The sequence below is a fragment of the Arvicola amphibius genome, chromosome 9 (genome assembly GCF_903992535.2).
Source record: "Arvicola amphibius chromosome 9, mArvAmp1.2, whole genome shotgun sequence".
In the NCBI taxonomy this organism is placed as follows: Eukaryota; Metazoa; Chordata; class Mammalia; order Rodentia; family Cricetidae; genus Arvicola; species Arvicola amphibius.
In genome coordinates this window covers 44123144-44138518 of record NC_052055.2, presented here as the reverse complement: position 1 = coordinate 44138518, position 15375 = coordinate 44123144, and the positions used below count along the sequence as shown (strand labels likewise).

Sequence of the window (15375 nt, the reverse complement as noted above, 5' to 3'; positions counted from 1 at the left end):
CACACAACCAAAATTAAAAAAAAATCTTAAGGAAAAGGAAGGTTCACTGACATGTAACAGTCTACACATTGATAGTGTGCAAAGGTTACAGACTGTGATGTTACACTCACACACACCTATGACAGCACCGTCACCAAGCCGACAGCACATCCATCACCCCTGAGAGGTCCCCCACACCCTCGTGCCAAGAACGTCAGCATCTCCACCTGCCAGTGTCTGTTGCTACAGAGCTGTGCACTAAAAATCACGGAAGCTATAGTTTGGCCTTTTCACTCGGCATCATCCTTTTGAGATGCACCCCCATTGTGGGCTCTATTACTTGTCCAGTTCTCCCTTGCTTCAAAGTCACAGCTATGGGGTGGGTAACCCATCTGGCCACCCACTCACCTGCTGATAGACATTCGAGCAGTTTCCGTGCTCTTGCCTCTACAAACAAAGCAGTGAGAGGCATTTGGGAGCCAGGGTAAAATCCACACATGTGTATTTCTTTTGTCCTGGCTGAAGAACCCAGGGCTGGGAATGCTGAATGGTGGTATGTATTTGTTCAATGTTTTTTTTTTTTAAAAAAAGTTTATTTATGTATGTATTTATGTGTATGCATGTACATACTCTGTGTACATGCCTGATGTCTATGGAGGTTAGAAGAGGGTATCTGATCTCTTAGAAATGGATTAACAGGCAGCTGTGAGCTGCACTGTAGATGCTGGGAACTGAACCCAGGTCCTCTGCAGGAGCAGCCAGTGTCTGAGCCGTCTCTCTAGGCCCTTGTTGAGCTTCTAAAGAAACCACTAACTTGTTCTCCAAAGGGTTTGCCTCGTTTTCCCTTCCCACCGGGAATGCGTGCAAGGCCTGGTTTGGTGTTTGGTGTGGTCGGCTCTCTGGATCTGGACACTCTGCGTGTGTGCGGTGCCACACTGAGACTGTGGAGGCCCTGAGATGGGAGCATGAGATTTAGGTGCCAGGTGACGGCTCTGATGGCCACAGATGCTGACCGTTTTTTTTTTTCACAGATCATTTACTACACTGATGTCTTCTTTGGTGTTCTGTCATCCAAATCTTTTGCCAGTCTTAAAGCTTAGATCTGTGTACTCCAGCTTTGAAGCCCTTTCTGTATAATGGATATAACCCTTTACCAAGCACACACTTTACGTAGGATCCCGCCTGCTCCACAGCTCGTGTCTCTATTCTCCTAGTGTTATCTTGGAGAGCGAGCCTTGGTTTGGGCGAACTCCATTTTTGTTTATTTATTTTATAGACAAGGTGGCTGCCTTCAGAGCTTTGAAGACTTTGCTCATACAAAGTCATAGAGCTTTCCTCCCATGAATTCTTCTAAAGTTCTACCGCTTTAGACTTTGTATTCGAACCTACCATCTGTTCTGGGTTACCTTTGTTTATCTGGGGTCAGGTATAGACTGACATTCACGTACATAGTAAGCAAACATACAAGCATGGCACCATGTATTGCAAATAATTCCCTTTCTCCATCATTGTCAAGAAACAGTTGTTGTTTTTAAGTTATAAGCAAAAAAAATATTTTGGTTTTTTTAAAATACTTTTTTTTCTGGGGCTATTGAGATGATTGTACAGCATCCTGCATCCTGCTGAGATGGTGTTTCATCTTTTGTTGTTGCTTTTTAAGCTGTCCAGACATCCTTGCATTGCTGAGATCATCATCTTTATCATGTCCTTTTTTTTTTTATTTTTACAGACTCTTGAATTCTAAGTCCCAAAATTTTTAGTAGAATTTTTGCTTCTATGTTCACCAGGGACATTGATTTTTAGTTTTATTTGCTACTAATTTTATTGTTAGATTCATGTGGAATTCACAGAACGAACTGGGAACTGCTTCTACCTCTTTGGTTTTCTGAAAGGACGTATAGAGCCAGCATTATTTCTTCCTGAGATATTTGGGCAAATCCTCCAGCGGAGTCATTCGATCTTGAAATTCTCTGAGAGACGTCTCTTAGAAAAAAAAATTCTTTATTTAATAGTCTTAGGGCTAGCTGGGTGATGTATTTCTTCTGGAAATGGGTTTTGAAAGGCCATGTAGTTCAAGTAATTTGTCCTTTTCATCTGTGCTGTCAAATTTATTGATGCAAATGTGTTCCTAATACTCCTTTATTGCCTGTTTATGTCTGTAGAACTTGAGATGCCTCCACTCATGCCAGATGTTGGTGACTTGTTCTCCCAACCCCCAATCGGCCTGGCTAGAGGTTTCTCAGTTTTATTTACCTTCCCAAAGAATAAGCTTAGTTGTTCATTGATTTTTCTCTCTGTCTCTCCACCTGGCATTCTAACAACCCCTTTTCCATTTTGATCGCTCTTTCTTCCTGCTTTATATCAGATTTAATTTGTTTATCCTTTCCTAGCTTCTCTTACAATTTATTGTTGTGTGTTTGTGCATGTGTGTGTGCAAGAGAGTGTGCACACGGAGCCCAGAAGTTGATGTCAGGTGGCTTCATTAATTTTTTTAACAAGTATTTTTAACTATTCTAAAATTTCATATGCTGTATTTTGATCATATCCATGCTAGCTTCTCTATTTAACTCCTCCCAAATTCACCCCATCCCATTATCCCTGTAACTTTATTCTCTCTCTCTCTCTCTCTCTCTCTCTCTCTCTCTCTCTCTCTCTCTCTCTCTCTCTCTCTCTCTCCCTAACTCCCTCTAATTTAGCAATCCATTAGCTCCAGTTTGTGTTGTCCATATACCCCTGGGTGTGTGGCCATTCAATGAAGCATGGTCAACCTGCCAGGGGCCACTTAAGGAAAACCGATTCTCCCTCTCCTAGAAGCTATTGACTGCCTTTAGCTCATTAGTTGGCGGGGGGGGGGGGGGCTCTCAAGACCCTCTCCTCACTCCTTGCTGGAATGTTGGCCTGCTTGATATGCAGGCGACCACGCTGCTGGAGTTCATGAGTATAGTAGTCCTGTCATGTCCAGAAGACCCTAGCTCCAGCCCTCCCTATCCTCTGGCCTTGTGAGCTTTCCACCCACCATCCCCTTCTTCACTGTGGTCCGTGAGCCAGCTTACCCACCACCCCCTCCTTCACTGTGGTCCGTGAGCCAGCTTATGCACTGAGACTGGGTCTCTCCCTGAATCTCGAGCTCACTGGTGGGCTAGACCGAGCGCCTAACAAGGTCTAGAGACTGACTTGTTCCCATCTTTCAAGCACTAGGATTACAGGTGCCTGTTGCTACGCCCAACTTTTTTTTCCCATAACAAATAAAACAGAAATAATCATAGAACTATTTATCTTTGTGGGGGTAAGTTTGAAAGAAAAGGCATGCCACCTGGACACGGTAAAAAGAAAAGGGAAAAGGAATGACTTAGCTGGAAGATAACCAATTCTTCCTTCTTGATCTGCTCCCGATTACAGCAATCACATTCTCCAGTTGGCCTCAACTTGAAATGGATACGCCGTGACCATTTCTTCAGCCGAGTTATGATTACTCAGCATCACTGGCTGTCTGTATTTTATTGATGCTACAGAGAGATGTGAGCACTCAGAGCAGGTCAGAGGCAAAGTCTTCCAAGAAAATGCATGCCCAACTTCTTATGTAGGTGCTGGGGATTTGAACTCAGATCCTCATGTTTGAATGGCAGTACTTTACCAACTGAGCCTTTCTTACAAGACCTTTATTCTAGTTTAAGATCACTTATTTGAGTTCATTCTCTTTCCCCTAATATACATTTTTGGTGCTATGAATTTCCACCTAAGCTGAAGCAGCATTCAACAAGTCTTTAATATGTTGCTTTAAGTTTTCATCTGGTCTAAGCACCTCATAATTTCCTCTGGTATTTCTTTATGGGTTTAGTGTGTCATTTAGTTTCCAAATGTTTGATGATTTTCCAGTCATGTTTTATGCGACTGATTTCTAATTTAATTCCATTACGGCCAGTGAACTTACTTTATATGACTTGAATTTCTTTAAATTTATTGAGAAATGTTGTATAACCAAAACATGGTTTGTATTAGTGAATTAAGTAATTTAACAAGTACTGTATGTCCTGCTGCTGGTGGGGAGGTATTTCACATAAATGTCAGTTAGATCAAGTTGGTTGGCAATGTTGTTCAATGCACTTTATCTTTGCTGGTGCCTGCATCTGTCTTATGTATCTGATGACTATTGTGCCCTTAGATATTTCTCCTTATAGTGACATCATTCTTTGCTTTATGTGGTTTATTTTTTGCTTTCTTTTGTTTTGGGATTTTGGTTTTTATATACAGGGTTTCTTTGTGTGTAGTCCTGGCTGTCCTAGAATTCTCTGTGTAGATCAGGCTGGCCTCGAACTCACAGAGATCTGCCTGCCTCTGCCTCCCAAGTGCTGGGATTAAAGGAGTGAGCCACCACCTGGCAAGCTTTGTGTATTTTAAAGCTTTATTATCAGATGAAAAACTTTTAGGATAATTAACTCTTCCCAATACATCATCTCTATTATTGCCTTAAAAACTTTTCTCTGTCTCTCCTAGCTGCTTTACTTGTCTACTTGACACAGCTTAGAGCCACCTGAGAAGGGAGTCTCAGTTGAAGAATTGTCTAGATCAGATTGGCCTGTGGTCATGCCTGAGGTGGGGGTGTCTTGGTTATTAATTGATGCAGGAAAGCCCAGCCTACTGTGGGCAACACCATTCCCTGGGCAGGTGGTTCTAGGCTGTATATAGAAAGCCAGCTAAGCACAAGTCTGCATGCAAGCCAGAAAGGAATGTTCCCTCCTTGGCCTTTGCTTCAATCTCCTGGAGTTCCTGCCCTGATTTCCTTCAGTGATGGATTGTGACCTGGAAGTGTAAGCCATATAAATCTTTTCTTTCCGTCAGTTGCTTTTGGTCATAGTGTTGGTCATAGCTACAGAAAGGAAGCTAGAACCTTGTCCCTCTTTTATTTCCTGAGGTTTCCAATTATACACATATTAGATGCTTAGAGTCAAACTACTATCACTGATGGCATTTTCACTTTTTGAAAAATGTTTTTCCCCTGTGTATGTCATTTTAAATGACTCTTCTGACTAGGCTCCACCTCACCAGTGTTTCTTCTGCAGTGTCTAATCTGCTGCCAACCCCACTCAGTGGGTTTTATATCTCAGCTCTTGCAGTTTTCACCGGAGAACTTCAATTTTCTCCATAATATCATCCACGTCTCCACTTGGCTTTCTGAACCTTTGAAATTCAATCATAATGACTTTAATGTACTTGGCTGCTAAATCTAATATCCATGGCCATTCCTGCTACATTTCAAAGCATTGATTTTTATCCTCATTATAGGTCCTCTCTTCCTGTGTCTTCCCATACCAGCAACATTCAGATAACTGGTTTTGTGATCTTTCCTTGCTTGCTGTGGGGCAGCTTTGTATTCCTAGAAATATTCTTGACCTTTGTCCGGGAATGTAGCTAAACACCTGGGGCAATTCCGGTCCTTCCACATCTGGTCCTGGCGATTTGCTAGACGGGAGCATAGCAAAGCGCTCCCCACTACTGAAGAGGGATCTCCTGTTGGGTTCCCACTGAAGTATGTGGGTTTCCAGGTTGGCAATGGGAGCTGGCAGAGTTCCTGGGCCTGTATGAGGACCAGATACCATGTCTGGCCCCATGTGAGTCCTGCTCTCTGTTCCCTCTAGACTTCTCTGATGGTTCTTTCTTCTGTCCATAGACATGTACCCCCAAATTCACTGCCAGATGTCTGGGGACCAGAGATCTTTCTCCTCTCATCACCTGCCTGGGGGTGGACACTACCCCTCCCACTGCCAGTTCCTCAACTTAAGGACTTTGCAAGCTCTGTCCAGTCTCCTCCATGGGTGTCAGCCTGGCCATCCTCAGGTCAGCACCGTACTTGCTATTGTCTGAGAACGACCCACACTGCACTACCTGACACCCAGTATCTCTGAAAGCAGATTTCGGTTTGCTTGTCTGGTTGTTTTGTTTGTTTGGGGTTTGTTGGTTTGTTTGTTTTGGTATAAGCTGGTTTTTATCTTCTCTGGACAAGGGGCTGATCATTTTCACACATCATAAAATAAGTTGGCTTTAATAAGGCCGTTTGGTTGGTATTTCTCAATACTTTATAAATGTTTTTTTTAAACTGTGCATGTGTTTATGTGTATGTGTGAGTGCCCATCTTCAATCACGCACATCTGGAGGCCAGAGCATGACGCTGCTGTCTTCCTCCATCACCACCCTCCTTAGGTTTTGAGACAGTCTCTCACTGAGCCAGAAACTCACTGTTTGAGCTGGGCTGGCTGGCCGGCAAGCATACAGGAACCTCCTGCCTACCTACCAATGCTGGGGTTCCATGCCCAGCCATACCCAGCTTTTGTGTTGAGTGCTTGGCATTTGAACTCAGGTTCCCTTATTTCACAGTAAGTGCACTCGGACCCGCTAAGCCATGTTCTCAGCCCCTTCAATGTTTTACACTCCACACTGTCTTCTGGAGAGTAGCATCTCATATTCACTAATATTGCTTGCATAATTTCAAAGTAAACTGATCATTATACTTGAAGATCCCAGTTTACTTCTTGGGCATACACCTGAGATTCTTGTTTATTTTTAAAAATATTTGTGTATATGAGTGTCTTGTCTGCATGTGTGCATATGTACCACATGCATGCCTTGTGGCCACAGTGTTCAGAAGAAGCCGATGCACCCTGGGAACTTGGAGTTCTATACTGTTATGAGTCACCATGTGGGTGCTGAGAACCCAACCCTGGTCTACTGCTAGAGATACAGGTGCTCTTAACCACAGAGCAATCTCTCCAGCCCCTGCAACTGAGGTTCTATATAGCTCTTTAGGTGAATACTTGATATTCTGATATATAGGTCCAAGAATCTAGCAGGTTGCTTTCTTCATACTTACTCAAACCATTGCTTAAATTCAACAATTGGCTCCATCCCCAAATCTGCACTTAGAGTTCATTTTGAGTCTTAGAGATTATGGTACCATAAAATTATCAGATAACATGTTACTGTTCATGCCTGACACTGGCACATTAGAACTAATGAATTCTCAATAAAATGGGGGGAAGAACATTATTAGGCTGTCATGCAGCTTCTTTTGAAAAGCATGACACTTAGAGGGTGAATGACCATGAAGGGATTCACCTACCAGAAAGACGTGACAGCAAACAGGGGGCCTCCAAATAATGAAGCAAAAACTGGCAAAGCCAAAGGGAAAAGAGGACCAGTCCACAGGCATGGCTGAAGACTTCATCATCTTCCTCTCAGGACCCAATAACGTTAGTAGGACAGAAAGTCAGCTTGATTATGGAAGACCAGGGGGACATAATTAATAAGACAAGAAGACTCCATGCTTGGTAGTCTGGTAGCTCAATGGTCTATCTCCGTCCAACAGCTTACATGTTGAAATTCTCAACCCTAAGGCAATGGTATAAGGAAATGCATCCTTTGGGAGGTGTTTAGCTCAAGAGGGCAGATGGGATGGGAAGAGAGCACGTAGGGCAGAGCCCTGTGAGTCACCTCCTCTCTCTACCAGGTAAAGACTACTCAAGAAGATGTTTCTGCAACAGGAAACAGCTCATCAGTCACAGAGCAGGAGCCTGGGATCCCAGACTCCCAGCCTGTGAGAAATAAAGGCTCATATTGTTTCTACATGACTCAGCTCATGATAACATTTTTCTTTCTCTGTTAATGTGTGTGTGTGTACAAATATTGCAGGTGCATGTGTACACACATGTATGTACAGGTGCATATGTGTATACATGTATATATGTGCGTACATGCCCGTACAGGAGCATGTGTGTGTACCTGTGTGTATAGATACATATGTGTGTACATGTGTATATATGTGAGGGTGTTCGTGGAGGCTGGAGGCTGACATCAGGAATCATCCTCAGTTGCTTTTCTGCCTCATTCATCGAGGAAGGGTCTCTCAGGGAGTCTGCAGATATGTCTCCACTTGCCAGCCATTTTGCTCTAGGAATTCCCTGTTTCCACAGAGTCTGGAATTACAGGAGGGCTGCAAGACCCACCCAGCACATCCCCGAGTTCCACAGATCCAAACACTGGTCCCCAGGCTCATACAGCATACACTTTAGTGCTGAACTCTCTTGCCGGCCGCGGCTTACTATAACTTGGCTACAGAAGCTCAGCAGGGCCAAGACACCACCCAACAGTTACACTTTCATTTACCTCAAGAGCCCTCAGAAAATTCACCAAGACATATATCCTGGGCCATTGAGTAGATTTTAGTCATTTAAAACCAAAACCACGTCAACTGTGCTTTCTGACAACAACAGAATCGGGCTAGAAATTAACGAGAGAAAGATGACATAAATATTCCTAAATGCTTAGAAATGCAACTGTGTACCTCGAAACAACCCACAAGTCCAGATGAAGTCTCAAAACAAATTTGGAACAGACAGAGCTAAATAAAAACACAACGTATCGCAATTGCAACAGAATCATGAGAAGCTGCAGGAATATGGCTGAAAGAAATTCCTAGTCCTAAAATACCCAGCAGGGGAAAGAGGAGCAGAGAGGGCTCAAAGCAATAATCTAAGAGTCTTCCTTGGGAAGCCAACAAAATCCTAGCAAAGAAAATGCATAGCAAGAGAAGGAAGAAAATAATAAAGCAGGAACAGCAGTCAATGAAGTTAAAAATTTTAAAAAAAAGCCATAAAGAAAATTAATGAAGCAAAAAGTTGGATCTTCAGGGAAAGCAATCAAATTGACAAACCTCAGTTAGGCTGATAGATACAAGATGCAGGCCCCCGCTGTCGGGAAATAAAACAGATGAGAAGAAATGGACAAATTCCCAAAAGTTACTGTCATAACTTCACCAATAGCTTGATGACCACAAAATTTAATTTGTTACTTAAAACATCCAACAAAGAAATACCTTGCTTCGTCTGGCTTTACTGGAGGATTCTACCAAATATCTAAAGAAGAATCCATAAACAATCTTATATAATCGCTATTTTAAAAATGAAGTATTCTTGTCTCATTTCTGTTGCTGTGATAAAACACTATGACCAAAAGCAACTTGGGGAAGAAAGATTTACTTGGCTTACCCTTCCAGGCCACAGCCTATCACTGAGGCAAGAACTCAAGCAGGAACTTGAAGCAGAAACCACAGAAGAACGCTACTTGATGCTCACGGACCCATGTATAGATAGCTTTCTTATAGAGCCCAGGGCCACCTGCCCAGGGTATGGTGCTGCCCTCAGTGGGCTGTGCCCTCCTACATCAATTACCAACTAAGACAATCCCCTACAGACAGAGCCACAGGCCAGCCTGATAAAGATAGGAGGGCCAAAACCAAAGATACAGGGTTTTCATTTTTAGCCCCTTCCCCCAAGTCATCTAAGATATGCCCAGTTCTCAGATAAGTCTAACCAGGACAAGAAGGAAATGCTTCCCGATGCATTTCCATGAAGCTAGTACCACTCAAAAACCCAGCAAAGCCAGTTAAAAGAAGGAACGCTACAGATGCGTTTTGCTTATGAGTTTCAACATAAAGATCTTCAGCAATATATTAGCAAATCAAACCCCAACTACATAAACAGTTAAAAAAAAAAAACCCAACCAATATGTCACAGTCACGTGAAACTGATCCCAGGTGTGCGATTTAACACTGGGAAGTGCATGCTGTTATAGCAACAGCTAAAGGAGAGACAGTGGACAAAGCATGACAAGGCCCTTAATGAGTTCCGATTAGGGAAGATCAAACCAACTCAATAACAGACATCTATCAAACGAACACTAAGGTTAACGGTGAGATTGAGGGTCTCTGTGCCTTGGCCAGCAGCAAGGCCAAGGACGCTCATAGTTACTGCTGACCCAACGAATAGCTGGGGCTCCAGCTATTCTTTTTTGTTTGTTTGTTTGGTTTTTTTTGTTTGTTTGTTTTGTTTTTCGAGACAGGGTTTCCCTGTAGTTTCTAGAGCCTGTCCTGGAGCTAGCTCTTGTAGAACAGGCTGGTCTCGAACTCACAGAGATCCGCCTGCCTCTGCCTCCCGAGTGCTGGGATTAAAGGCGTGTGCCACCACCGCCCGGCTCCAGCTATTCTTGTAAGGAACTAGGGGACAGAGGAGAGGAGCAGGGGTAAATGTGATCCAAATGCATTATATAGACATATGAAATTCTAAAAGAATAAATAAAAATTATACTTTAAAAAATGAAAAAAATGGAAGGCCACGTTTTTTAAAAAAATTAGAAAATAAGTGAAAACTGCAATGTAAATTACAAGTTTAGGATTAATTCAAACGAAGGAATTCATGTATTTGTTGAATAAAGTTGAAGCCGCCATGAGTAGGAAAATAATACTTTTTATTTTGAAATACGGTCTCAACTATGTAGCCCTAGCTGGCCTGAAACTTGCTATGAGGACCAGGCTGGCCTCGATTCACAGAGATCTGCCTGCCTCTGCCTCCTTAATGCTGAGACTAAAGATGTGTGCTCTCCATACCTACCTTCCAAGTACTTCTTTACAACAGAGTTAAAACAACTAAACCTTTAAAAGGCAGAAAGATAAAAGGAAGAACACTATTGGCACTCTGGGCATGGTGGTGCATATGGACAATCCCAGCACGTGGGAGGCAGAGACGGGCAGATCTCTGAATCTGAGGCCAGCCTGATCTACAGAGTGAGTTCCAGGACACCCAGGGCTTCACAGAGAAACCCTGTCTTGAAAAGTCATTTTTTAAAAAAGTTACTATGCAGACCTTAGGACCTGAGTTTGATCCCCAACACCCCTATATGAGCCAGGCACAACAATATACACCTGCGGCCCAGTACAGGGCCAAGGCCCGAGACTCATGGATTCCTGGACCTTAGACCAGGAATCAAGCTTGAATTAATGAGCTCCAGGTTCACGGAGAGACTTTCTCACAAAATAAGGTAGAAAGCAAAAAAGGGAGACATCTGACAGTATCCGCTGGCCTCCCCATTTGTGTGCTTACACGAACACCATATGCACACACACACAAAAGAAAGTATGCAAGAACATTTCCCTGCCATTTTTCAAAAGAAGACGGCAGGCACATGGGAAGGTGGAAGGAAAATGCAATCAAACCCAAGGGGATCTGTGACTTCACGCCCACTAGGCTATGATAACAAAGAGGACAGGAAGACAGCTCAGTAGGTAAGAGCACCTGCTACGCAAGCTGAGGACCTGAGTTCCATCCCTGGGACTCACAGTGAATGAGAAAACAGCTTGCCAGGTGTTGTCTTCTGACCTCCGTTTCTGAGTTGATATGGCTGCACATGTATCATACACAAACATCCATATTTTTTAAAAGACACATAAAGAGATGGCCATAGCAACCTCATTCACAGTAGCAAAAACTCAGAAAACAAATATATGCCAAACCATAAATAGTTAAATAAAATGCAGTCTGTCCACACAAGGGGATATTTCGTCAATAAGAGGAATGGGCGTATGTTCCAGCAGACTTCCTACATGGGAAAGGTGATCACAGAGACCAGGTTGTGTCTGATTCCAGAAGAGGCCTATAGGATGCAGATTAGTGGCTGTCAGGGGAGGAGCTGAGAAGTTCAGAGACTGTGATTGCTAACTGTGTAAGTCAGCTCAGCATCTTGGGATAACACAACATGAACCGGTGTGGACTGCATCTCAACAGAGCCTTTAAATAAGAAAAGGGGGGCTTAGAGAGATGGCTCAGCAGCTAACAGCAAGAACCGCTCTTGCAGTGAATGGAGGTTCCCAGCATCCACATTGGGCAGCAGGCAATGCCTACAACTCCCGTTATAGAGGATCTGATGCCCTCTTCTGGCCTTCCCAGGTACTGCACACATGTAACACAAACTCAAGTAGGCACATGCACGTAACACACAAAAATAAATAAATACATCTTTAAAAGGAGGGGAGGGAGGAAATGGACACACAAATGTTGAAAGCATCTCTACCAATAGTAACCCCAACCTGGAAGAAACCTAGATGTGTTTTGTGGGTGAATAGCTTTGCACACCGTGGTTTATCACAAGGCAATGCAGAATGGGGCTCAGTAACAAACAGTAGGGATCTACTAAGGAACCCCAAAATGCAGATGCCTCTCAAGGAATCACAGTGAGTGAAAAAAAGCCATGCCTAAGAGGACACACTGGGTATCAGGCCCACAGTAAGCTCTTACCCAGTGTAATTACCATTTCTCAGTATAGTTACCATTTGTATCTATGGGGGTATGCATGTGAACGCAGGTATGCATGTGTGCACACGCACGTGCACATGATTGGAGGATTAGTCATGGCCCCATCCCCCAAGTACTAAACTACATGTTTGCTATGGCATATTTGCTACAAGCAAAGGTGTTCTCCACACACCAGGGCACACTTACTGCTTCCAGCAAATTTTAACAGAGACACAATACCTTAATCTAAGATTCACATTGAACTCTTGTGAGGCAGTCTGGCTCTCTCCAGCACAGGTCCCTGTTTAGGGTCAGGTTGCCATCTCTCCCTGCATCTGAAACCCGCCCATGACTTTTCCTTGCCGACCATGTGGAGGACACTTTCAAGGGGGTACCCCTGGCAGCTCTCCTCTTTTTTAAACAGAATGTAGGAGCTGTGTAAGTACCTCTACTTCTGAGAGCCGTCTGCACAGCTGAGTCTACACAGATTGAGAATTTCTCGCCCAAGCTATCTTGTGTCCCATTCTCAAGCTGGTTCTTAAATAGCCTCCAGGCCTCTCCCCTTGCATGCCCTCCCTCAGTCTTGTCCCTCTGCCAGCTGGAAGTGTGTACAAGGCTTTCCTGTTTGGAACTAGAGGTCCCGGAGCTGCATAGCCTCCATTCTTATTCAGCACAACCAATAAAAGAAACCTGGAGGCATAATTATTCTGTCCACCTCCAAGTAAGAGAGTAGAGGGCCCCAGTGACCAACCCCACGACACCGATTTGAATCTATTCTAGGGATTTAAATGCTTAGCAGACATGAAGACTCCTAAGTCAGGCACCTCCTGTAATAACTGATTGAAGGGAAATAAGGACAGATACGATTTAAAGTGGCATGAACACTAAGGGACCAGAAGGCAATCCATTTTTGGAGGGAAATGGAATTTTCTGCTTTAAAGTCCTGAGTTAAAATTAAGAGTCAGGAAACAGCCGGGCGGTGGTGGCGCACGCCTTTAATCCCAGCACTCGGGAGGCAGAGGCAGGCGGATCTCTGTGAGTTCGAGACCAGCCTGGTCTACAAGAGCCAGTTCCAGGACAGGCTCCAAAGCCACAGAGAAACCCTGTCTCGAAAAAACACCCCCCAAAAAAGAGTCAGGAAACATAAAAAATAGGCATGGTGGCATGCACCTGTAGGCCCCAACACTTGGAGGCAGAGGTAGGAGGACCCCTGGGCTTGCTGGCCAGGCAGCCTAGCCAAATTAGTGAGGTCTGGGCTCTGTGGGAGCAGATATTGACCTGTAGCCTCTGCATGCATGTGCACACACACCCATACATACACAAACATATAACACACACACACACACACACACACACCCCGACAGGAAAACCCACTATGTGTTATTAATGAGACCTCAAGGGGACAGATGTGTGTCTGGAGTCGATCATCATGAAATTATCCAGGGCCCAATACAGGAGCATGCTGAGCAGCTTCTGCAGCTTCTGTGCCGCTAACTCTACCAGCAAGAGGGTATAGCTGAGGCTGGGCCCAGCTGTCCACAAGTCTTGACCCCAGCATGCCCCTGTGCGACCTTGCTCTTTTATTTGTGCACAGAATTACAGCTTGTACCCTTTGAACTGTCTGCTTTCCCTCCATGCTGTTTGCTTTGAAAGACTGTTTTCTCTTCCACTGGTTTTCATCCGACCCCTCATCCTCACCCTGCTCCGTAAACATCATCTCCTCCCCTCCAAACCCTGGCCATGGTGTTCCTTTCTACTCCACAACACAAGGGTCCCACACAGTGGGGCCGGGTTCGCAGTCCTGGAGGTGAATCCTGGGCATTCCATTCCTGAGGAGGACAGGAGCTGGGTTTGCAGCTGGGAGCCAGAGCTAGGCTTGGTCTCTGTGTAGCTGCCTGGAAGCTCACGAGGTCTTGGATCTAAGCCAGGGTCTCCTTTGACTCCCACGTGGTGCAGTGCCTTCCCACATAGACCCTTGCTCATCAGGGCTACACCTGCCCAAGTCCTCTGTAATCGCTCTTAGCCACCTTCAGCTCCACCTTCAGCCAGTGGGGGCCTCTTAACAGCGGAATCAAAGCACATCCCAGACTCACTCGGAAGCCCCGTGCCACTCACGTGGAGTCCCAACCTGGCCTCATGATGGTCACCACAGTGACCTGCTCCCACCTCTCTCCTGGGACGTCTTGTCCTCTTCTCTGGGACATTCCAGTTCCACTGCCTTGCTGCTCTTCGCATGAGCCTAGCTGGCGGCCTGAGCTGCCAGGGCAACCCCTGATCCGGTCTGCTCAGCAAGTTCTCACCTGAGTTCAACCTCTCTCATCATACCTTTCTCCCCAGGTCAAACAAGGCTATCTCACAATGTTCCGGACCCAGCTGACCCAAGCTAAGCTTGCTCCTCCCACTGCTTCTGTCCTCTTTTCACCTTCCCAGGTCCAAAACTCAGCCACTGTGCCCACGATCCCACACCCCTGGTACTAGGGATGGGATTTTGGGTTTGGGGCTTACTGACGTACCCCCTGGGGCACAGAGGAGCTCAATGACTATTTGAATACATCTGTTTTGGTTTTCCTTTGTAAATTCAATTCTCTGACCAGTAGAAAACACTCAGAGCTTGCTAGACCCATTACTTGCTTTCAGCCTCCACGCTTCGCCCCCATTTCTTCAATCTGGAGCATCACTCACACTTTTGAGGACACTCGAAGACCTCTCCTCTCAAAAGCCTCCCGAGGATGCCCAGGGTGGAAGAGCCACTCCCCGACTCGCCATTGCTCCATTCTTAGGTCCTGACTGATGACCTACCTACGGCCTGCCCACGTGAGCAGGAGCAACTCATTTCGCAGAATTCTCACTTTGTCTGCCTCCTCTCACTCCTACACAACACCGTTTCATCAATAGCTATGACATGAATTTCATACTGGTACTAATGTCTGAACAATGCTCCCTGCCGTGCTAAGCAGTGAGCCTATAGGAAGGAGAGGGGCCCGCCCCAAGATAACGCCAGTGTTGAAAGGACAGAGCTGACTTCAAGGCAAAGCCGTTCTTAAAGAGACAGGATTTCTGTCACCTAAAGTGACGAGAACACACAGGAACAGAAGCAGCTGCTTAATAAAAGCATGGCCCTAGAGTGTGGTGGTGCACACCTTTGAGCCCAGCACTCAGGAAGCAGAGGAAGGCAGATATCTTGAGTTTGAGGCTAGCCTGATCTACATAGCAAGTTCCAGGCTATCCAGGGCTGCCTAGGGATGCCCAGCTAAACAAAGAAAGAAAAGCATAACAATAC

At 44.9% G+C, this 15375-nt stretch overlaps 1 protein-coding gene across 3 annotated transcripts in view; it reads right to left on the bottom strand.

Annotated features, from left to right (window-relative positions):
* Ppara (peroxisome proliferator activated receptor alpha) overlaps nt 1-15375 on the bottom strand; it is a 62132-nt gene that overhangs the window by 29395 nt on the left and 17362 nt on the right. The window contains exon 1 of one of the 3 annotated variants that reach the window (XM_038342487.1): nt 14262-14411. The exons of the other annotated variants lie outside the window; for them this stretch is intronic. Within the exon in view, the coding sequence (XP_038198415.1) occupies nt 14262-14330 (69 nt within the window). The 5' untranslated portion in view covers nt 14331-14411. Of the gene's footprint in view, nt 1-14261; nt 14412-15375 lie in introns of those variants that run through there. 3 annotated transcript variants of the gene reach the window in all.